The 21,301-nt window shown below is 38.5% G+C and overlaps 1 protein-coding gene across 3 annotated transcripts in view; it reads right to left on the bottom strand.

The window, feature by feature from the left end:
• Nucleotides 1-7,159: 7,159 nt before the first annotated feature.
• The window catches only part of LOC148106220 (uncharacterized), a 94,709-nt gene continuing 80,567 nt past the window's right edge, over nucleotides 7,160-21,301 (bottom strand). For 2 of the 3 annotated variants that reach the window (XM_087851127.1, XM_087851121.1), the window contains exon 5: nucleotides 7,160-8,021. In XM_087851127.1, the coding sequence (XP_087707253.1) occupies nucleotides 7,860-8,021 (162 nt within the window). In that variant the 3' untranslated portion in view covers nucleotides 7,160-7,859. Of the gene's footprint in view, nucleotides 8,400-21,301 lie in introns of all 3 variants that reach the window. The other variant, XM_087851131.1, reaches the window with a different exon arrangement.

The following is a 21,301-nucleotide window of genomic DNA, read 5'->3' on the forward strand; positions in this document are numbered from 1 at the left end:
CCCTGTGCATTGTGTGAATTAGGTGGATTAGCCCCTGCTTTTGTTGGACATGATGTGTACACACGGACACTGATTCAGCGCTCCAAAAGCCATTTTGGCCCTCACAACTTTAAGGAAGCCTTACATTCTTAGGAGATGGTCTAAATGGGGGATTCCTTTTGAAGCAACACGGCATTCATTATTGTGTTGGTTCAGGTTTTGTTTGGCAAAATGCAAAAACATTGAATTCAGTCGGAGCCTCCATTATAGTTTAGCCTACAAAGACGAATGGAAAACATCCTGTTGGTGTCTTAAACTCGTCAAACGAAGCCCCGAATTCGAGTAATAACCCAGTGAACACAGGCAGAGATAAATACCTTTAATTAGACCTATCGAATCTATAATTATTAGTTTTGATTGACTGATATTATTGGTGACATGAAATTGGAGCATGTGGAACACCCACCCATACAGTCTCATCGACCACCCGCCGCGCGTGCACGTGATTTTGAGGTGTAAATAAACATTTGCACGTATTTCTTCATATTTCCAGTTTTTGAACAATTAAGACAAACAATTTAAGGACTGGTTTATTAACGCCGCCCAATTAAAACATCCCCCAGAACCAATTTGTCTTTATATCAGCTGTCCTACCACGATTTCTTCCAAATATTTTCAAAATCGTTGCGAACGTCTGTCAGGTGCGATCCAACAGATGTGACTTAGATGATATTTTAGAGTCTGTGCTTTTATTTTTTCGTAATCTTTGCCGTTTGAATAGAAACATAGTTTGTTTGTTTGTTTTTTTCGATCTGTTCTGCTCCCATAAACTTTTGCTTAGTCCACTTCGTTTCATGTTTCCTCACTAAAAATATGAAATGCAACAGATGTCGGAGACAAAAGAGGGAAATTTAATGGGATACCGACAAAAGTCAAACTGGTAGATATGCAACGCCATGGCCTCTTTACGATTCATGATTTTAGTAGCCAAAGAAAAACTAATTAGAAAACAGTTTTAATGTGGATTTTGTAATAAGAGTACATCAGAAGGCCCGTATAGGCCCCCACTCTGCGTGACGTTTTCATCAGTATTCATCCACCTGTAGCTTCAAGGCTTCTGTTGATTTTGAAATTAATAATGATTGTTTTCGCAAACTACTCTACTCCCATCATTTGAGTTTGGTTTTTTTTTTTTCTTTTATATTGTTGCTAGTATTTGGTGAAAATCATTAAAGCCGAGCTGTTGGAGAATAGATTAAAAACTTTAAAACGAGGACAAAAAAAGTGCTTTCAGAGTACTAATTTTGACACTCAGCTTCTTAAATATTTAATTTTATGCATTACTGTGCTTTTTAGTTTGGCTGAGGACCGAAAAAACCGACGAAAAAAAAGTAAATTAAATCTAAACTTAACCAAAGCTATGTTTGTTGTATTTTAATTTATAGAAAAACGTATTTTTTCTTTTTCTTTTTTTCTTTTTTTCTTTCTTTTTCTTAAATTTTTTTTATTTATTTATTTTTTTAACAGCAGAGCGTATTACGGAGTAAACTACTGATATTCGACCCACAGTCTATTTGTCATAAAAAAAAAAATCATTTTCCATTATTGGTGCTTGCAGAGGTTTTGATTTTTCATCACTCAAATGTGGCTGTTTGAAAAAAGTCCGTTTTCTATTGCAATTTAGAAGCCCGCGCTGACTGACTTTGATTGTGCTTAATATGAAATGATTTTGCGTCTTTGTGCTTGCTTGTGAGTAAGCGGATTAGACTTGGAAAGATGAGTTTCAACATGTGGTGATAACCTCTTCAAAGAGGAAAACAGTGCAGCGGGTCATCGCAGTTTCTTATATTTTATTAACTTCATTGTTTCTTAAAGGGCCCAAAAATATCAAGCGCCAGCTTACAAGATTTGAACTGAGTTAAGGGCTAATAGTCTTCAGGATACACATATACAAACCACACCTGAGGTCTGACTGCGCCATTAGTTTATCAGAAGGTTTCATGATTGAGGTTAGCCTGTTTATATGTAGGAACAAGATCCATTACTTTTAAAATCACGTTTTCTGGATATCAATATCTACACCTGGATATTTATTAGTTAAACGTAGGCCTTCAGTCATACAACTTTCTCATGTATCCTGGAAACCCATTTAATCTATGAGTAAAGGGTTATTTAATAATTCTACCTTGTTTTTCCATGAGGTACAAAGTTTTATTTGGTCTGTGTTTTTAGAAAATGCGGAATGTGTCTGGTCCTCTAAGTTATAGATACTATTGTCCAACAATCAGGGGAAATCACAGTAATTCAGCAACTACTTCAAAGTAAAATGCCTCTGGAGTCACTAAGCAAAGAAAGAATTAATTTGCATCGCATTTTCTAATTAAAAACGAAACCTTTTTTTTCTGTGTGCAAATATATAGATATTAGGGTCCAGCTTACTGTGCCTAAAATAGCAAGAAAAAAAATGGAGAATTTCACATGTTAGACTCACCTCTGCTTCCAATGTAAAAGAGTCCTTAAAGAAGTGTGGTGCGAATAATAACTGAGGCATTATAGGACTTAACTATTAAGAAATTCCATATGTTTAACTGTAATATATCACATAGATTGCAGTCAAACCTTGACACTTTTTAGATGACAAGTATGAGCACATACCGATAAAGATGAGTGTTGCGGACTGAGAAGTGAGTGTTTGAGAAAGAGTTATCAAACTAAATGAGGGAACTAAAGCCATTCTGTGTTTCACATCTTAATGGATTTAAAGACAGACCCGTTTAATTCACTGGCGTGCTGAACACTTGTATTCACGTGTCTAATTTTACACAATACAGTATGTCTGTGGAGCTAATCGTGCCTAATTGTGTGTGTTCTGGAATGTATGGGCTCATCATAGTTGTCTTGTTGTCTGTGCCTCCGTGTGCCCGTGTGCCAGTGTCAGTGTGTGCCCATATGTGAGTGCATGCATGCTCCACTACTCTGTATCTGTGTGTGTGCACCCATGTGTGCTGTATGCAGCCTATTAGTGGAGTTTAACCCCTGTGTTCAGGGAGTCACATCCCCTCAACACACAGGCTCCATTCTTATTCTGGGCTTGCAGCACGTTAACATTTTACTCTCTTCCCTCCCCACCCACCCCGTTCACTTTTGTCCTAAGAGGGCAATTAAGGAAACAAACGTTTTCCCCAAGATAAGCTGGCTGCCAGCTTTGCATACTAATGTATTGCCAAGTGGTTACAAATAGTGAGTGCTCTAATTACCGGCACTATTTTCAATCAGAAATTGCTCAATTTCCCAGGATGAGGTCTCTATGGCTAGGAAAAAAGCCCAACCTGACAGGAGAAAGAGACAATCATCTCTATGTGGAGTGCGGCTGATTTTGTCTGGCTATGTGTGTGTTGATGTGCCCACGTGTGTGCATGCATGTTTGTGCGAACAAGTTCATCTTCCTCTGTGTGGATAGACCCCGGCATGACCCACTCTTTTGCTGTTGCCCTTGACAAGTCAAGAAATGGATCCTGTCAGCCTCTACAGCATTTAGCACCACAATTATCCCCTTTCACAGCCTGGCGGCATTAATGTAAACCACACCAGGCAGTAGTTGCCACTCAGTGATCAGCACGATGTGGTGCACCATCTCTGGGTGAGCAATTTGATGCAATTGTGTTGCTCTGTGATCATCAGTGCAAATCAGGCCCTGCTCATTTATTAAGCAATTTCTGCTGGAGAAAATGAGATGGAAGGCTGTTTTAATTTGGCAGGAGATAGTAATATCTGTAAAAGCAAAAATAATGCAGAATGTGATTGACACCAAACCCAAAAAAAAAAAAAATGTCACTGAGTAGGGTGCATCAACTCATCGGGGAGGGGGCTATTCTGACAGGAATGGGCATCCTCATGTGGTCACCAGAAGTAGGGGGTAATGCAGACCAAAGTGACAAGGACTCAATCCCTGGATGTGAGAATGAGTCACTCCATAGGATGCGGATGCACGACCCATCCGTTGGCCTTAGCTGACCTTTAGCCCTAACGGTGGCTAATGGAGGGCTGGCCCTCGATCAATGCACTGAGAGACTGGGCTCCCCATCCTTGCCCTTTCACCGGGCCAGGAAGGGAGGGATGCTGCCAGAAGCCACGCCGTGCAGTCATCGACCCTGCCACTTTTCCATCCTGTGGGTGACAGCTGCAGTGCCAATGAGCCTGGGGACGCCATGCTGCCCTGCCACGTAGGAAGGACAGCCAGAAACTCTGTCTCTGTGGTGATGGTGATCTGTTTGTGAAGATGACATCCACGTAAACAAGCCCAGCAAACACGTTGGTGTTAGATTCTCATATGATGCATTGGTGCTGAAAACCTTCGTGAAAGATGAAACTTGTTTGAATTTGCCTGAAGTTGTGAGTTTTGTCTTAAAACTTATTCTGAAGCTGTTCAAATTGTTATTATTGTTATTATTTGACCGCTGTTATACAAATTACAACTATACATATGATAAGATGCAAATCAGTCGTGGTTGTTAGATCTGCAGTGTAACGTCTGTACACACAAAGAGGTAAAGTCACCTTTACTTTACTTTTATTGCATTTGTTTATTCAGTCGCATTTGAAATTTAGGTGTTGTTGGTAAACCTGAAAGTGTTATTTTTTTATGCTGCACTATGTTTTTGTGCTCGGCGATGTACTTTGTAATCCAGATGGCGCACCACTGCATACCTTTTTATCAGAACACACTCTTCTGCAAAGAGACAACATTTGCATAAAAACACATAAAAAAAAACCCCAAAAATGAAAATATTTAGTGCGCATTTTAATTGCAGAGACTTCCAAACATGACGATGTTCAAAATAGTAGCAGATGAAACCTTCTTTCCATATGGAGAGAGAAAAGAAAACATCCAAGAGGTTTAACACAGATTGTTCTTTTTATTATCATTAACAGTAATGTGATTTCGAAGCCCTGTGTGACCTCCTCACAGCAGCACCTCATTTCAGAAGTCATTCATTAGAACAAACAGAAGGCAGGCAGAAAGACAGCGAGGAAGAGACGTGGGGAGCGGGCATAGTGTAAAATAAATTAGACTGTTCTTATTAGATGGACCACTTTGAGACGGTGAAAGAAAGCATGCTTCAGAAATTCAAAGGCAATCCAATAGTACAGTATTTGGAGATGAAGATGTCATGTGGAGCCCGTGATCCAGTTGTTAGTTTCTGCTATGTGTAATCAGTCAAACTACTGTCCATTTTGGACTGTAAGACCCAAGAGAAGCCTCAAAATAAGGGTCTGAGCAGCATGTTCGGACTGAGATTGGGTAACACAGCTGTTCTTCGAGACCATTGGCTGATGCTGACTGCGGTGAAACTAATCAAAAAGCTTCTTAAGTCTCCTGTGATAGAAATGGATGGTACAGTCTTTCCCTTATGATTTGCACCAGTGTTTACAGAATAAGGTTTTTATACTGCAGTGACAGCAAGGCCGCATCTCTTCACTATGCACTTGGCCTCTCTTCTTATCTGCACCCCTGGAGCTGCTTATCTTACCAGGTCTGTAAAGGTCCAAATGACCTACCGCAAATATGCAAATACGTGAATCTCTACGTACGTGAGAATAAAATAGTAGAAATGTGATACAGAGTGGCCAGAGGCTCGGCTGCACGAGGGGGGCAACAGTGGGTGGGGGAGGAGGGGGAAGCGAGCTGTGTGGATACTTGGAGTGGTGTGACAGACTCCCCAGCCTCCTGGTAGGATTTGTTGGAATGTGAGAGAGGAGGATTTTAGCACCAGGCGAGCCACGCCAGAGTGCTGCAGACTTCATGCCATCTGTCTCAGCCTCCATCTTCTCTTTGCCAAACTCATCAGACCTTTATTTCCTCTCCCTCTTTCTCCTTCTCATCCCTGTTCACAAGAGTAGCGGACATACTGAGATCTGCTAATGTATTGGAGGGAAAAAAATGGTCCAGCTTTATAAAAAGATTCAAAATCTCAATTGATTCATATGTATTCTTGGAGCTTATTGTCCAGCAGCCCTGACGAAGATAAAAAATGTGTGTTTTATAGTCCTGCCATTTGTTCCTTGACCAACAGGGAAAGAGAGAGAGTTACTCATACCATAGATGATATGGTGCTCAGTTAATAATAAAATGTGTTTCAAGTGACCGCCAAAAAGTTTACTTATTTAATGCTCCTTTATAAACAAGCTCTTACCTTTGAAAAAAACTGTTGGAACAATGTACACATATTGTGTTATAATGTGATTAAAAGGTATGCTATAAATATGAATTCTTTGTGTGGAAGTAATTATTTTCTCTATGACTAAACTCAGGACTTTTTAATGATGCACTTTACACAATCAAACTGTAGATTACAGATTTGAAGTTCCTTACACACCTTCAAGTTCATAAAAATGTAGCAGATCCTTCACTATATACTACCAAATTACCTCAATGTATAGACATATATATTGTCGGGCTTCGATTAAATCAAAAGCAGACTTATATTTCAAATGATGGTGTGACTCTGTGATGTTTGGGTGGGACTGATCTCTCACCCTGTCTCCGCATGTGGGCGGCTAGGGAGGAGGCTGAAGGAGATCACAGGGAGGAGCTGTACCAGCTCGATGTCCTTAACCTGTTCTGAGAAGGGCAACAGAGGGTGGAGGGACTGGAAAGGAAATGCACCCTTCGACCGAAATGGAACACCAGGTGGCAGGAAGGGGGCAGGAGGCCTTTGAAGCTGACCCTTGGTCTCTGCGCTGGGATGGCCTCAACACTCGATTCAGCCAGAGATGGCAGGGAGGGGAGCCAGGTGCCCCCAGAGGGCCTTTAGACCACACAGATCTATTATGGCCGAGGCGGAGAGATTAGGCCGGGGCTCAGCCCCATTGCTCCCAGTCATATCACTGTGAAGACAGCCAGAGTCAAGCAACTGCATCCTAACAAGCAGAAACATACCGAGCAACGTCTCGTATCATCATCAAAACTGTGTGTTTTAGGAAGATTTTTCCACTGTGAAATTCTGTCAAATCAGTATGTAAAACGCTGCATAATTGGCACATGTGCACACCTTTTAAATGGAATAAATGTAGATCAGCAGAAAGCTTTTGGAAATGACAGAGTAAATGTTGAAAGCAATAAAGACAGAAACGAGTTATTTCAGCATGTTAATACATATTTATTTATTTTTCACTGAATATAAACAGAGATGAATGAGCTGGGGGGGAAAAATGTACTCTAGAAGGTGTAGGGAAGAAAGGATCAATCAAAATCAGAAAATAAAATACACAAGATTCAATCATACTGCATAACAGGAAGATTGGAGAATGATCAAAGAGGTATACAAACACAACGATATCACAAAAGAAGAAAATTAAATCAGCAGATGTTTGTGTGCAGGCGTACACATGTTATTGTGACAAACTGCTAAGTGATCCAGTAAATTGCAGGCATTATATTGAATTTGCCAGAAGGAAAATATCAGCAAATACTCAACAGCAGTTGTGTGATTTGGGATACTTTTGCCATTAAAACACAGATGTAAAACATCCACTGATAAAGCTGCAGCAGTTTATTAGAAGATAAGCTTGCATGTCTATGAATCAGGCATCCCATTCATAGTGTTCAGCTAGGACAACACTAGGAATGCGCAGGCTGCTTTGTATTTTGGCCAGCTTTGGAGGAGGTGAGTGCTATCAGTGTCTACATGCTCATCCCTCTGTATTTCTATGTTTACTGCACACAACACGCAAGCAAACACACATTTCCACGCACACTTACACTCACAAACAGAAACTCAAATCCTGATCCTCACCCACCCCCCTATGCTTCCCTCCTCGGGTGAGGAAATGACACTCGGCGAGGATGGCTGGGAGAAATGAAGACATGTCTGATTTCCTCAGTAGCCAATGGTGTTTCTGCTCTCTGTACTCTCTGCCCTCCGATAGGTCTTTGTAACTCTCTTCATCTCAAGGCCCATGTCATTCCTTCTAATCTCCTTCCCAAACACAAACGGGCCAATCCTGAGACACGGCTCAGGGGCTGGGGAGGGATGACGCAGCTGAGGCATGGAAAGAGTGAGGGATGTTGTTCAGGAGGAGAGAAAGGTGCATCAGAAGCTGATGGTGGTGTGAGAAGGAGCCAATGTGTTATTATTAATAAAGCATTAAAAAAAAAAAAAAAACGCGAGCACATCAAAGCATACAGGGGCTATGCTATCATACATGAAAGTAACGCACTATGGCTTAATGTTTCCTAAGGCGTGTTATGGTGACGTTGCTTTGATTTGAAATGCATTGTGTGGAAAATGGATTTACAGGAGTGGAGGGAGAAAGCTTGGTGTGGGTTCAGACCATAATTTAAAACCTGACCTCATAGGCTCTTCAAAGTCTCTGTGAGCGTGGATATTTAGGATGTCCTTACAGTATGTGTGACAGACCTAAATCACAGCCAAACAACAAATAAACACATATATACATAAGAGCGGGATGAGGAGAACACCTGCAAAAACAAAAAAAATGACAATTTTAAAAAGTCTAATATACACACGGTGTTCACTAAAAATACTTGGAACTAATTTTTCAATTTGCTTTATTCTTTCTTTTTTGAGCAATTGGTGTCGCGCCTGATTGAACTGTGTTCCTTTGCTGTTCAAGGCCTGCAGGAAGTCAGAGATTTTTTTTTTCATTGCTCCACCATGGCTAGGTAATTATCCTAATCTACCCTCCTCCCGTGTTCCAGCGCCAATGCCATACTGGCTCAGACCACCTCTGTGGCTTCATTATCGGTGCTAGGACTCACTAATGGCTTTAGAGCATCACTGTGCAGGCTGCTAGAGAAGAGAAACCAGGGTAAAGGGGAACGAAGAAGACGTAGGAGGAGGTGAACAGAGAAAATGAGGTACTGAAGAGCAAGGGTTGCCCTGAAGGTTAACATCTCAATCATGAGGGACAATGCTCACTATGGTCCAAATGCTTCGTCATCTTAAAGTCATATTTTACTGAGTGAGGATGAAGCCAAAGTGCATAACACCGTTAAAAAATCAGGAGATCGTCCGTACTCTCCACACAGCACTGTGTGTATTTGACGTGGAAGGTCGCTGTGTCTACGTGTCCATCTGATACAAACACCCACCTTGCATTTTTGAAAGAGCTAAAACCTCATAACATACAGAAGGAATGGGGGTGGGAATACAGTTTCACGTTGTTTTTTTGTTTTTTTCTGACAAATGACACCCTGACAGTTGGAAAAAAAAATGTTGGGGGTCCCTGAACAGATTTCTCAGTTATAAAAATAAAATGTGTTGGATTAGACAAAGACAGACATCTTACATTCTACTTTTGAACCCCAATGAGAGCCACCCCACCCCCACTCCGTCTGTGCCATGATTGTTGTTGTTGGGTTGTTTTTCCCTCTCTAGAAATGTCATATATTAAAGATTCTATATGGCACAAACAGACACTGATTTCTTCCATGTGTACACAACATATAGGATGACAGATTGAGATGGTGTAAAATGTCTGCGCATTACTCTAAATAGGCACGAAAGCTTTAAGCGTTCTTTATATACCCAGTAGGGGGGCCTTTTAGTCCAGTCAATCTATTTCAAAAGAGGGCCCAAGAATTTTCAGTAGTAAGATTTTTAAATACTTTTTATTTTTCCTAATAACCTTCTGCCACACATAGTGAAAATACATTAAAGTACCTTAGTAAAACTTGTTGTTTTATTTTTGAGGTCAAAAGCAAGTTCGACATTTTAGAGTGATGTGGTGGTAACAAAGTATTTACCTTAGAGGGTCTATGTACACCGATCCACTTATTCAATAATATTTTCAATAAACATAAATTTTGAAATGTTCAACCCTTACATTGTTGCCAGATTTTCCTGTTTGTAACACCTTGATTCTATTGGTGTACCTGCATTTAAAATAGGTATAAAATGTCCCTTATAGGCACTGTGCTATTTTAGAAATATTAATAAGAAAAAATTAATAAATGCACTTGTATTCATTACATTTATTAAATTTCTTTAGTTTTCAAATGATTGACACCAACCCACTCTTGCTTTACAATGGTTTGAATCACCCTTTCCCACTCCAACACCCTTAGCTCTCAACAGTGGTACATTATGCAGGTACAATGATTGAGTGGGAATCTGACCATCTGTGGTTGGCCACTCACCTCCAATAAGTTGTTTAAAGAAAGGAAATATTGAATATTTTTTTTTACCATATAACACAAAATAAAACATTTAATATCATGTAAAAATACTGTTTGCTCTAAACTTGATATTTAAAGTACATTAGATTATTAGGGGCTTATTATAGGTAAGTTTAAGGATGCCTGGACCATAGCATCTGAGGTAGTGTGTACACTGAAAAACAAGAATCCGTTTAATCATTTATGTATCTATAACATTTATCAACATGTATATCTGAAGTATCCAAGAACCATTTAATAATTTATATACTAACAACAACTATTACCATGTATGCCTTAAACAGTAATAATACATTAAAAGTACATAACTTCAGCTTACATGATTAATACATCCACTAATCTTATGAGGGTCTTTTGAGTGTTAATCTGGATCTGGAAGTAAATTAAGTGCAAAAATGATTTTGTTCTCTTAACTTAAACATTGCACTCTTATTTCATGAGTAAGTATGCAAAGTGGCGGCAGCACAGTGCGTGATCTGCTTCCAGACAAGGTACAAGTACACCAACCAAAGAAATCTTAAGGAACAGACGTGACACTGAAAGAAACCTAAGTTGGAGTCTGTAGAAAAATTCCCCGAGAGCAAAGATGGTGGTAGAAGTACAACTTCTAGGGGAAAGAGAAAAAAAAACTTTTTAAAAGGTTATGGAGAAAGTCAGCAAAATTTGAGCTTTTTTGGCAGGTTTCATTCATGATTTTATATATGAAGTTTTTAGAATCTACTGCTGATTGAAATTAAAGCGTGGGTTCAAACAAAGGGCTTGAAAGAAATACACCCAGCCCTTAACCTTCCCTTCTCTACACTCTACCCTTGTGCCCTGACAGGTGCTTTGTCCCTGCTCTTGACACTGAGAATCTTGAATAGCTGTCCCTTCTAAAAGGAAATATTTGAAAAGACATTTACTTTCCAGATAATTATAAATTAGGTGTTCACGAGCTAATGTCTTAAGATTACTGATTGGGCCAGAAAAGCAATATCATGCTTACCACTAATGATTCCAGGTCTCGATCTCTATGTTCCATATTTGCTCACTTATGTTTTTCTTTGGGGTTTTTTTTTTTTTTTTGCTCTTTTTTTTCTTTCACGAGACAAAGACCTGTGAGCCAAGATCATAACAATCATATTTTATAGATGCCTTTCTGCTATTTACAGAAAATATGGAGGTTGGAAAGATAGTTATGGTAAATGGACTGGTTCTTATATAGTGGTTTTCTACTCTACCTGAGCACTCAAAGCACTTTATACAACTTGCCTTATTTACCCATTCACACAAGCTCTTTTTTCTCTTCTTTTTCTTCGTAAACATGACACACATCCGTACTCCAATGGGGGGTAGTATCTCGCCCAAGGATATGTGAGATGTAGACTGGAGAAGCCAGGGATTGAAGGCTGTAAGCCAAAACAGGTCAGAAAGCATATTGTTGTGTTCCTGCACGTTTATATAAAGTAACACACATCACTCTCTATGGGCAATGAGATGAAGTAGAGATATTAGAAATATTGTTAAATACCTCTATTTGACTGAAGTCAGTGATTAAGCATTTGAACAAAACTCTCCAGGTCTTGTTTTGCATACTAAGCTGAGTCAGTATTTGTTAACCAAACTGGAGGCTTCCACTGTTGCAGCCAGTAGAGCGGTATGTTGAGAAAGGTTTTACATGCCCTTTTTTTTGCACTTGACCATTCGTCCCTTTGTCCTTTTTTTTTTTTTGGGGGGGGGGGGGGGGGGGGTTGTTTACAGATTGCCTCCCTGCAATGGAGAACAAATCAAGTAAGGTGGCTGGCTGCAAAGACCTTCTCTAGGTCTGTCCATCATTATATTTCGTAAGGAGGCAGGTTGTGGGAGAACTATAGGATGAAATTAATCTGTATCTAAGGGTTGTATTTCCCAAGCCTGTTGCCCACACTGATGAACTCTTGAAAACTGGCAAATTTAGGAGAGAAAAGAAGACAACTTTGCTGAGAAATTTTTTTGCCAGCTTCCATTCCCTCTTTAAATTCCACAGGGACTGAAAGTATCACGTTGGGCCTCTGAGAGTAAGAGGGCTTCTGTTTTGGCTCTAGTTGGGTTTGAAAGATCAAAACTGGTTTGTTGAGAAGATTCATTAATTTTCTTCACATGCGAATTTCACTGTATTCTGCCATGTGTTATATTAACAAGGATCAGGCAAGATGGGGCACTTGTTAGATTGTGTGAAACCACAAAACATATGAAGTCTCCTGGGCACAGGGTGGTGGAGTAGGCTATTAGGTAGCAGGCAAGTAGAGTATTCATGACTGGCAGAGCGGGAGCAATAACTCTGACTATTTAAGAAAGACATGGCACTCATAATCCTGAAAAGGGTAGGAGAAATACTATCCTTTAAGGCAGAAAGACCCAAGATCCAATCAGCTGATGAACCATAAAAAACACCATCCTGTTTCCACTGACAGATGTACAACTGAAGTTGACAATTTTAACAGTGTGGTGGAAAACATATCTACCTTTTGTTGTAGTAAAGTAGATAACAGAAATCCAGCTAGACAACCAACACTGTCATCTAAAGCAGGTTAGCAATTAACACGTGTCCTCAAGAAATGCTTAAAACTGTAATATAAAAAGAAAATAATAAAAAGTACCAAAAACGAGTTTAAGAATTTATCTGGATTCAAATCTGAAAAAGTGAGTTGCAGCTTCTAAGAAAGCAATTTTGAGGATGGTGTGTATAAGAGTGTGTGTTTTTCCATTTAAAGACATCGCAACTTATTTTCCTACAATAATGTCCTCCAGCACAATGAACTTGCACCCTAAGCTGCTGTTAATAAAAAAGCAATTCAACTGATAATTGTATTAAATGAAAACAGAAATGATTCTTTTTTACAGAGAGAGTCCCACCTCGTTGCTACATTAAGGCAAAAATACTGAAATGCTTCCAGTAACTAAACTACTTCTTAGGACACCTATATTTGGTAAGCATATAAGTGGATAAATAACGGTGACAGTAAATGTTCATGCTTAGGGCTCAAGAGGATATTAATACATTCTTTCCACCCCAACATTGTTGTCAGTTGGCACAAGCAGTCATCAGAAGGGTACTCCAAGTGGGGTTTGGTGCAGACAAGCATGAAGACATGCTTTATTTTTTGTCAGTGGTAATGTGATGATACCTGATGCCATAACAGTCTTTTTGCACAGGATTCTGAATCAGAAATATACTATATATAAATGCTAAAAGGGGTTCAAATGGGTTTTGGGGGAAGAGAAAGAGGGAGAAGAGAGATCTACTTCAAATGTTTTCCTTTTCTTCCCAGAAGAACTATTTTAGCTAGCAAAGAGTTCTTGAAGGTGAGATGCAAAACGAAACGTTACTCTGGCTTTTCCAGGTCAGACGGTAGCTTGAAAGGTAAAGGTCTCCTTGTCTGAGCACTTCAAATTTTCTGTATTAGATCACAACCTCTTTTGTTGTTGTTGTTTTGTTATTCAACCTGGAAAAAAATGTGACTATATATTAAATATTGTGACTTCTTCCTCAGTGTGTAACATGTTTGTAGAGAAGAATACAGGCAGCTGAAGGCAAGGGTGGGGCATTTTTTTCCTACAATTCCAAGATATAAAAAAAAACTTCCATGCTTCCATAATAGGATCTTGAAGGAATGAAAAAAAAAACTGCACTCCTACAGAACCTCTGCTTTGACGACCCAAAATAGGAACCAGCTAGGACAAGTATTCCCTGCAAACAACCATCTATAACAGATGAAATGTTTTTGTTGGGAGTTTTTTTCAGTTGCTAAAGACACTGAAAAACTCACTAACAGGAATGACAGATAATACAACTAATAAAACAGTACTAGGTAAAATATTTATTTCCCATTTTTAGGTTAATTGGAAATAGTGTACCTTTGCACTATGAGAAGAACTATATCTACAAAATTTGAGCTGACATTGTTGTGATCATGTCTAAATGGAATAATAAATCCAAACAACCTGCAGTGTTTGTTTAGACTTTTGAGTTTGAAACTATTGGCATCAGTATATTTACCAAATATACTTAAATCAAAGTCCTCATGTTTGCTTTTAGTCTTGCAATTACACAGGCATCTGCACTGTCAATCAAAACTATTTCCCTATCTCACCACATAATGTAATCACCATTTCTGAAGATAAGCCTTATATTGCATGACTCTACATTTAATTTGTTTCTCCTTAGACAATTTTCAGGTACTTTTATTTCTCTTTATTGATATTTACTCCATCACGTTTCAATTTAAAATAGTATTTTTATTACGCTGCATTTTTTTTAAATCTATGGTTTGTTGTTACTTAACAAATTAAGTTTTACAAATAAAACATATGATGTTCTTGAACTAATCATCTATCTGATCCAAATCATATCCAAAAATCTACAATATTCAAGCTGATTAATACATCACTATATGATCAGTTAACATCATAAATAACCATTTCTGCACTTTTACTTTCGGTACATTAAGCAAGTTATGTTGCACGTCTTGTTACAATTGTATTAAATGTATGAATTTAAATTGCAAATGCATTCATTTTTACTTTTTTCAAAGCATATCACTGACATGAGCTAATATGCCAGTAAACACGTGGTTATTTACCAAACTCAGCAGTCCTGGGGGAAACTATTATGTGGAGTTACAGTCCTGTAACAGTAAGATAATGTATCTTATAGCTGTATAGCTTCACTCGTGATCTCTACTGTGTTCTTCATCAAGTCCCAATTTTGATCACTTGCTTGTTGCTGGGTGTTAGTTTGTGGTACATTTATGGACCACATATGCAACACAATGTGGTGTAACTGGAGATGTGGACACATTGTTCTTGCACATTATTGCATTTCAAGGATAACATGCATAATTTCCTTAGGGATTAGAAAAGTATTCTGATTCTGATAAGCAACAATCACATAATCAAGAACAGAGGAGTTTGTGGGTTAAACGTAAAAAAAAACGTTCTAAGCACTGGAAGGCTATATTCACAGTAATATGCTTTCATTTTAAAACTGTGTTTTAATACTGAAACAATTTCTGTCCATACAAGGACAGTGTTACCACAGCTTCAGAAGTGATCTCTGTCCGTATTGTGTGAAGACGTGTGGATGTTCAAACAGGAAACAGAAGTTTGGTTGTGGAAATTGCTCCAGAGGAAGAAAACTATATCAAACAATAAGACCAGAAACCTTTTTGTTCATACTGACAATGTTAGTGTAACTATACCTGAAGATAACACTCGAAAATGTGGCAAATATGGCAATGGGAGCACCATGGGGTATCCATCACAGAAGGATGAAATCACAAAAGGTATGTGAGCAAATATTGTTTTTGTTTTTTTTTAACAAAACCTCTTTTAGCACTTTTATAACAAAAAATGTTAGTATTCTGACTCTAAGATACACAAACATATATTATAGCTAGGTTATTATAGCATATATTATAGCTAGATGCTAACCTATTAAGATACCAAAAGAAAAAAAAATTGTTTCTATGTCATCTCTGATAGAACAAAGTGATAAAACACGCTCTGATATCCTTTTTTTCCCCTGCAGTGTGCAAGGTGTGCTTTAACTTTAGAGCGGAGTCTGTTAGTCAAACAATGGGAGAGCATTAAAACATGCCAATATAGCAGTATTAGTCAACAGCCTCGGTCAATACATCCCACTGGGTTGTATGCCTTCCTACAAACACAAGCAATTGCTTCAGAAGGCCTCAGCACTAGATAGAAACATCAATTACAGTAAATTACACCAAAACAGTGTGTAACACTTCAATTTGTTTAATCTCTCGAGCTGTCTGAGCTGTTTTGGATGAAAGCAGAGCAGAGTAAGATAACATTAAACAGCCTTAAGATGCGTTGCATTTACTTGGTCATGTTTATGCATAGCATGAGTTATGTATTTTTGATTCCAAAGACTTACTTCGAAAGCATTATTAAACTTCCTAAATATTTTTTTCCCCATGTGCAGCCTAGACTTTTAATGTTGAATTTAAATGGGAGCACTCTCCTGCACTGTGTCAGCCCAGAGACTTGCAAAAGCCACACTGGTTGCTAAGTATCCTTTTGGCATTGAGACTTTTATGAAAAACAAGTGCTTTGAGTTTAGAAAGTTGAAAACAATGTTTTAGATGCTTCACGTGTTCCTTGTCCCAAAGTCCAAGGACATGGACAGATAAATTCTGAGGTGAGTCCTTTTTTACACGCTGCAAAAACAGCTAAACTATCTTGGTTTAAGCAATCTTGGGTTTCGCTTGTATTTTCTTGCAATGGAAGATAAACGGCTTCATTCAAAAGTACCAAGGCATAGGTTTATAAATTTTGAGGTAAGTCTTTTTTGACACTTTTGACACAATGGAAACAAGGGTTAAACCATCTTGGATTAAACTATCTGGGTTTACACTTTTGTTTTCTTGCGATGGAACCACAAATGATAGCTACAGCAGCTGTGCTCCAAAACAAAAACGTCCAATTTTGACTAAACAGTGCATCAATGACTTCTCTTGCTATGGTTGATTATCCAAGAGGGGTATTGGTTGCTGCGGACAGATAAAGATTTGGCTGTTTGAGTGAACATTTTGGGAGGGGGTGGGGGTGCTGGAGTAAATGAAAGACAAATGCGAGTAGTGCCCACTCAGCTATTTTCCCAGTCAAGATCAAAGGCACGCCGGACTGGCCGCTCCACGGGAAACTTGAGATGGGTCCTGCCTTTGTTTGCTGTTGCTAGGAGACCTGCAGAAGGCTGAAAGTGTTTGCAGTGGGGTACAACATCAAAACCATTTCCAATATAAATTTTTAAGACAGCCATGTATTTGTGTCCCGGGCTTTCAATTTACTGAGCACAGTGAAAACACTGACAATAATGATTCGACGCTCTGTTAGCCATAGATTATTGTTTGTTTAAAAAGGAAAAGTAGTTGTAGACAATTATACATGTCCACACTTTGAAAACGCTCTTGTCGGTATTGTGTATACTATACAGTAGACGGTATCAGTGCCTGTCATAGTACTTAGCAATTTTTAGCTGTGCCGATGAACACAATACTTTCATCAAAATACCATACACACAAGAAAACAAAATATAAGAACTGCATACATTGCAGTTACGCAACTTAACTGTTGTTTGATATATTTATAAGCTTAGGTTTGGCTTCCCAACGAAGCTAATTATGATGCTGTTATCTATTAATGGGCCCCACGATAGTAAGGGTGGCTAGACATGTGTCACAGAGAGCTCATTACATATCATTAGTTCAACACTCCAATAATGTGACCTGCTGAGCAGAAGATAATGACTTGGCCCCTGATATTTGCAGAACTATTGTGTGCTAAGCAAAGCACCACCAGGAGAATATATCTACAGGCTTAAGAGCTACACGAAAACTGATAAAGCCATACAATAACCTAAGGTGCACACATTTTTCCTGTGTTGTGTGTGCAGCATAGCAAAGAAGAAAGCTGCATTTCTTTGATTTTTTTTTTCTTTAACAGATCTGGGGCATGAGAGCTAACTCATTAAATAACAATCACGATGAGCCTCTCGTGAACAAACGATTTTTTCTTTCTTTACACATGGTGTTATATAATTCAGAAAAATAAATGTATATCACAAGATTTGTAATTATCTATTTACTAGTGTGCCCTATTAATAGACTATTGTAGTTGATCACTAGAGTGGCCCTAAATCACCCTGTGTTACATAACTGTGCATGGATAACCTGACCTCTTTTTTTTTTTTTAATGAGAAGGAAATCAACACTTTCATAATTTATACAGGAATAAATCAGTTCAATTTACACATACATCCAAAGTACATGGACTCAGTCAATAACTAACCAAACATGTAAAAACTGCAGGTGCCAAAGCAGTGACCTTCGTGTCTGGAACGATGAAAATTAGAATTGTGCTGTGTCTGCCTTGTGTTTTCACTACTTGCGCCAACTGGCACAGCACTGGCGTCCTCTCCCCGGCTCCCAGTCTGCCGTGATGACAATGGCAACCAGTTACCGCATGGCATGTAAAAATGACAAAAATACCAGCAAGCCAATGGACAGTTGGAGGATGCGAAGATACTATAATATAACTGATCAATCACTCTGACAAGAAAATGTATTCCTGGACACGGCCATCGCAAACAACATTTGAATTTCTAGGACATCCGCTTCTTTATTCGTGCCTGTAAAACAGCGAGCTTTCAGTTGCATTAAAAAGAGCCAATTTCGAGCTGGAAGGAGAAGAAATGAGGCTCCTTGAGGATTCTAAGTTTGTATCCTCTAAAGAGCTGAATTTCTCTTCTACCCAACAAGAACTAAAAATGGCCTACATTCAAGTGTGTCACGTGCTTATCTACTGTGTCCTGCCTTAACCTGCTCCAGTCAGTACTAGTGTGTGCTGGTGAGGCTTTAGCAGAGAATATTCAGCATACAGCAGGCAAACAGTGTGGAGACAAAAATGATTTATCTTCTGAAAATTTGTTTCACCGCTTACAAAAAAGAATTATGACTCATCCTGCTGTTTCTGTGTTCCTATGGAAGAAAGAGTTGTCTTCTCTTGTCACCGCAACCAGGGATCCACCCCTGTGTGACATCACATCGCTGCCAAATCTTGTAAAAGCCACCTAAATTCGCATTAATTGGTGTGCGACTAGCTGGCATTAACTGAACATCATGTAGATTTATGATTTCTCAGTACAAATCTGTGCTGAGCTTGAAATAGTTTTTGACTGAGAACAACTTTGCTCATTTGGCTGCCACCTGCTTCTCACTAATACAAATACTTCACTGCAGTTATCAACACATACTCACACTGGGTTTAATTTGTTTGCCAAATCTGTGGCTACATTCATGGCTTTACCGCCAACAGGCTGCTTTTTTGAAGTAATGAAAAGCAGTTTGATTTATTACATTTTTAACAATTTTACAACATACTGCGACTTAAATCGGGCTCCAGTTGTTCTTTGGATGTTCCTCTTTGTAAAGTGCAACATTGCAATCAATAAATCATCCATGGGGGAAGTTTTAAATAATGTAGATTTAAATCACCATCAAAAGTTTGCATATAATCAACATGAAAAAAACACAGCAGGGAAGGTTTGAAAAAGTCTGAATGTTAAAAATAAGACTCCAGCAAAGACATCTGATGACTGTTAAATCTTAATTTGTGGTCCGTTCACATTTTACAGATAATTGATGTTTTAATTCAGTCAAAATCTTTAATCGTGCACATTTCACATAAAATTCACTATTTTTTAATATGCAACAAACATAACGGGAGCTTTTGTTTATTGCTTTGCCTAATATATACTAAAATCTACAATCTGCATTTGCTTTGTTCCCCTCAAACTCGACAGGTCTGACTGATAAGTTAGCACAGCACCGAGAGGCTTTCCCCAAACAGTTCCCCTCTGTTTTGGTCGATGACTACTGCCTGAACTCACTATCCCTACTGAGACAATAAAACGGCTGGATGGCTATAGGACTAGCAGAAAGGCCAGTAGTTTACAACTCAGGAGAGGCAAAGCAATACAGCTTGTGTGAGGAAGAAAGATTTACAGTTCTCAGGCTGAGGTCACAAGGCCAAAGTTACCCTTTTCAGTTCCTGGATCGCAAATGAGGAGACGCTGGACACAAGCTGAAACATGCAGCTACACCCCTCCAGCTTTAGACAAAAGATTATATCACGGTGAATCATTGCCAGATCTCATCTTTCCAGTCAATAATTGCTTACTTAGTTTGTAAAGGACATGTGCTATCTTTAGAAAGAACAGTCCACTTTAATCCAACCTTTTACTACCTAATAGAAAGAGTAGTATGGACAATTACAGGAATAACAGTTCACAGTATTTATCATAATTGTCTATCAAAGCCTTTGTAAAGAGACATTTAATTTTCTCTGTACAGATTTAATTAAGACCTGCATCATTTGACTGACTTTCAAAGCATGCAAATGTTACCAGGTCGATGATTTAAGTTTCTCTGCTCATCATAGTGATATAGGAAATGTTTTTTATTTTACTTTAAGCCAAGTTTAGTTCATAAAATAAACAACAAATAATCAAAATCTTTATTTCAACTATTATTTCATGTGCTGTTACACCGTTTCAGACTTTGTTGTCACTACAGAAATGTAAATAAAGACAAAACGTCTGAGTAAAGATCTTTAATTGAAGCTTTTATGACAGCATTCAAGATGTTCACACACAAAACTTCAACAAGACGCCTGAAGTATTTTTTGTCATCTTGAAAAGAGCCTTCAATACTGCAAAACAAGAAAAAAATAAGAAGGAAATGTAACTTTAGTTAATTTTTTTACCTTCATATTTTTTAATTTCTATAAAACATAAATGTTTATTTTGATAAAACCTGACTTAAATAACCTTAACCTAAAGAGGAATGCATAATATTATCCATATCATAATATAAAAGACGATATATTATGATATGGGCTATTTTTTAAGTCTTGATCCATTCGCACTATGAAAGAATTGTTATTGCTGTGAGATTCCCCCTTTCATTCTAATGGTATTTAAAAAAGAGAAAGACTGGGAGACACAAGAGTGAGGCTGACGTCACAGTCCAAGAGTCACCCGCCGTGTGTTCGGCGTCTCCGAGTAAAGACTTATCTGCAAAGAAGTTTGGACGGACAATGTGGGTGGACAGGGCGTGAAACTGCTATCATCATCAGTTCTGAATGAAAAAAAGAAAACATATCTTCCACAAAAAAGAAGGCTCATTCCAATTCAGCTGCGTTGTTAGGACAACGAAAACCATCCCTCAGATGATTAGTTCCACTTCAAAAGAATTTACTTTCCGCTGTGGAAACGTCCCCCTTTTGTGTCCTTACACAGGGTTTTCTCAGCCCAAAAGAAGAATCGTATGTTTAGTCAGCCTGTTTATTATTCCTTCTGTTCACACTACAATTGTATTAAATAAATAGAGTACTACTAACAAAGGCCTATTAGCCCATAAACATGTCCCGGTACACACAAAAAAGACTAAATCACAGTCTCTGCACAGGAATTAAGATACTCTGGTAAAGGCACAAACTACATTGCAGGAGACATGGTGCCATGTCTTGTCACTGACATCATGAAACATGCATGTTATGTTTCACATATTTTTTGTAAAC

The sequence above is a fragment of the Neolamprologus brichardi genome, chromosome 2 (assembly GCF_056152115.1).
Source record: "Neolamprologus brichardi isolate AB-2024 chromosome 2, ASM5615211v1, whole genome shotgun sequence".
In the NCBI taxonomy this organism is placed as follows: Eukaryota; Metazoa; Chordata; class Actinopteri; order Cichliformes; family Cichlidae; genus Neolamprologus; species Neolamprologus brichardi.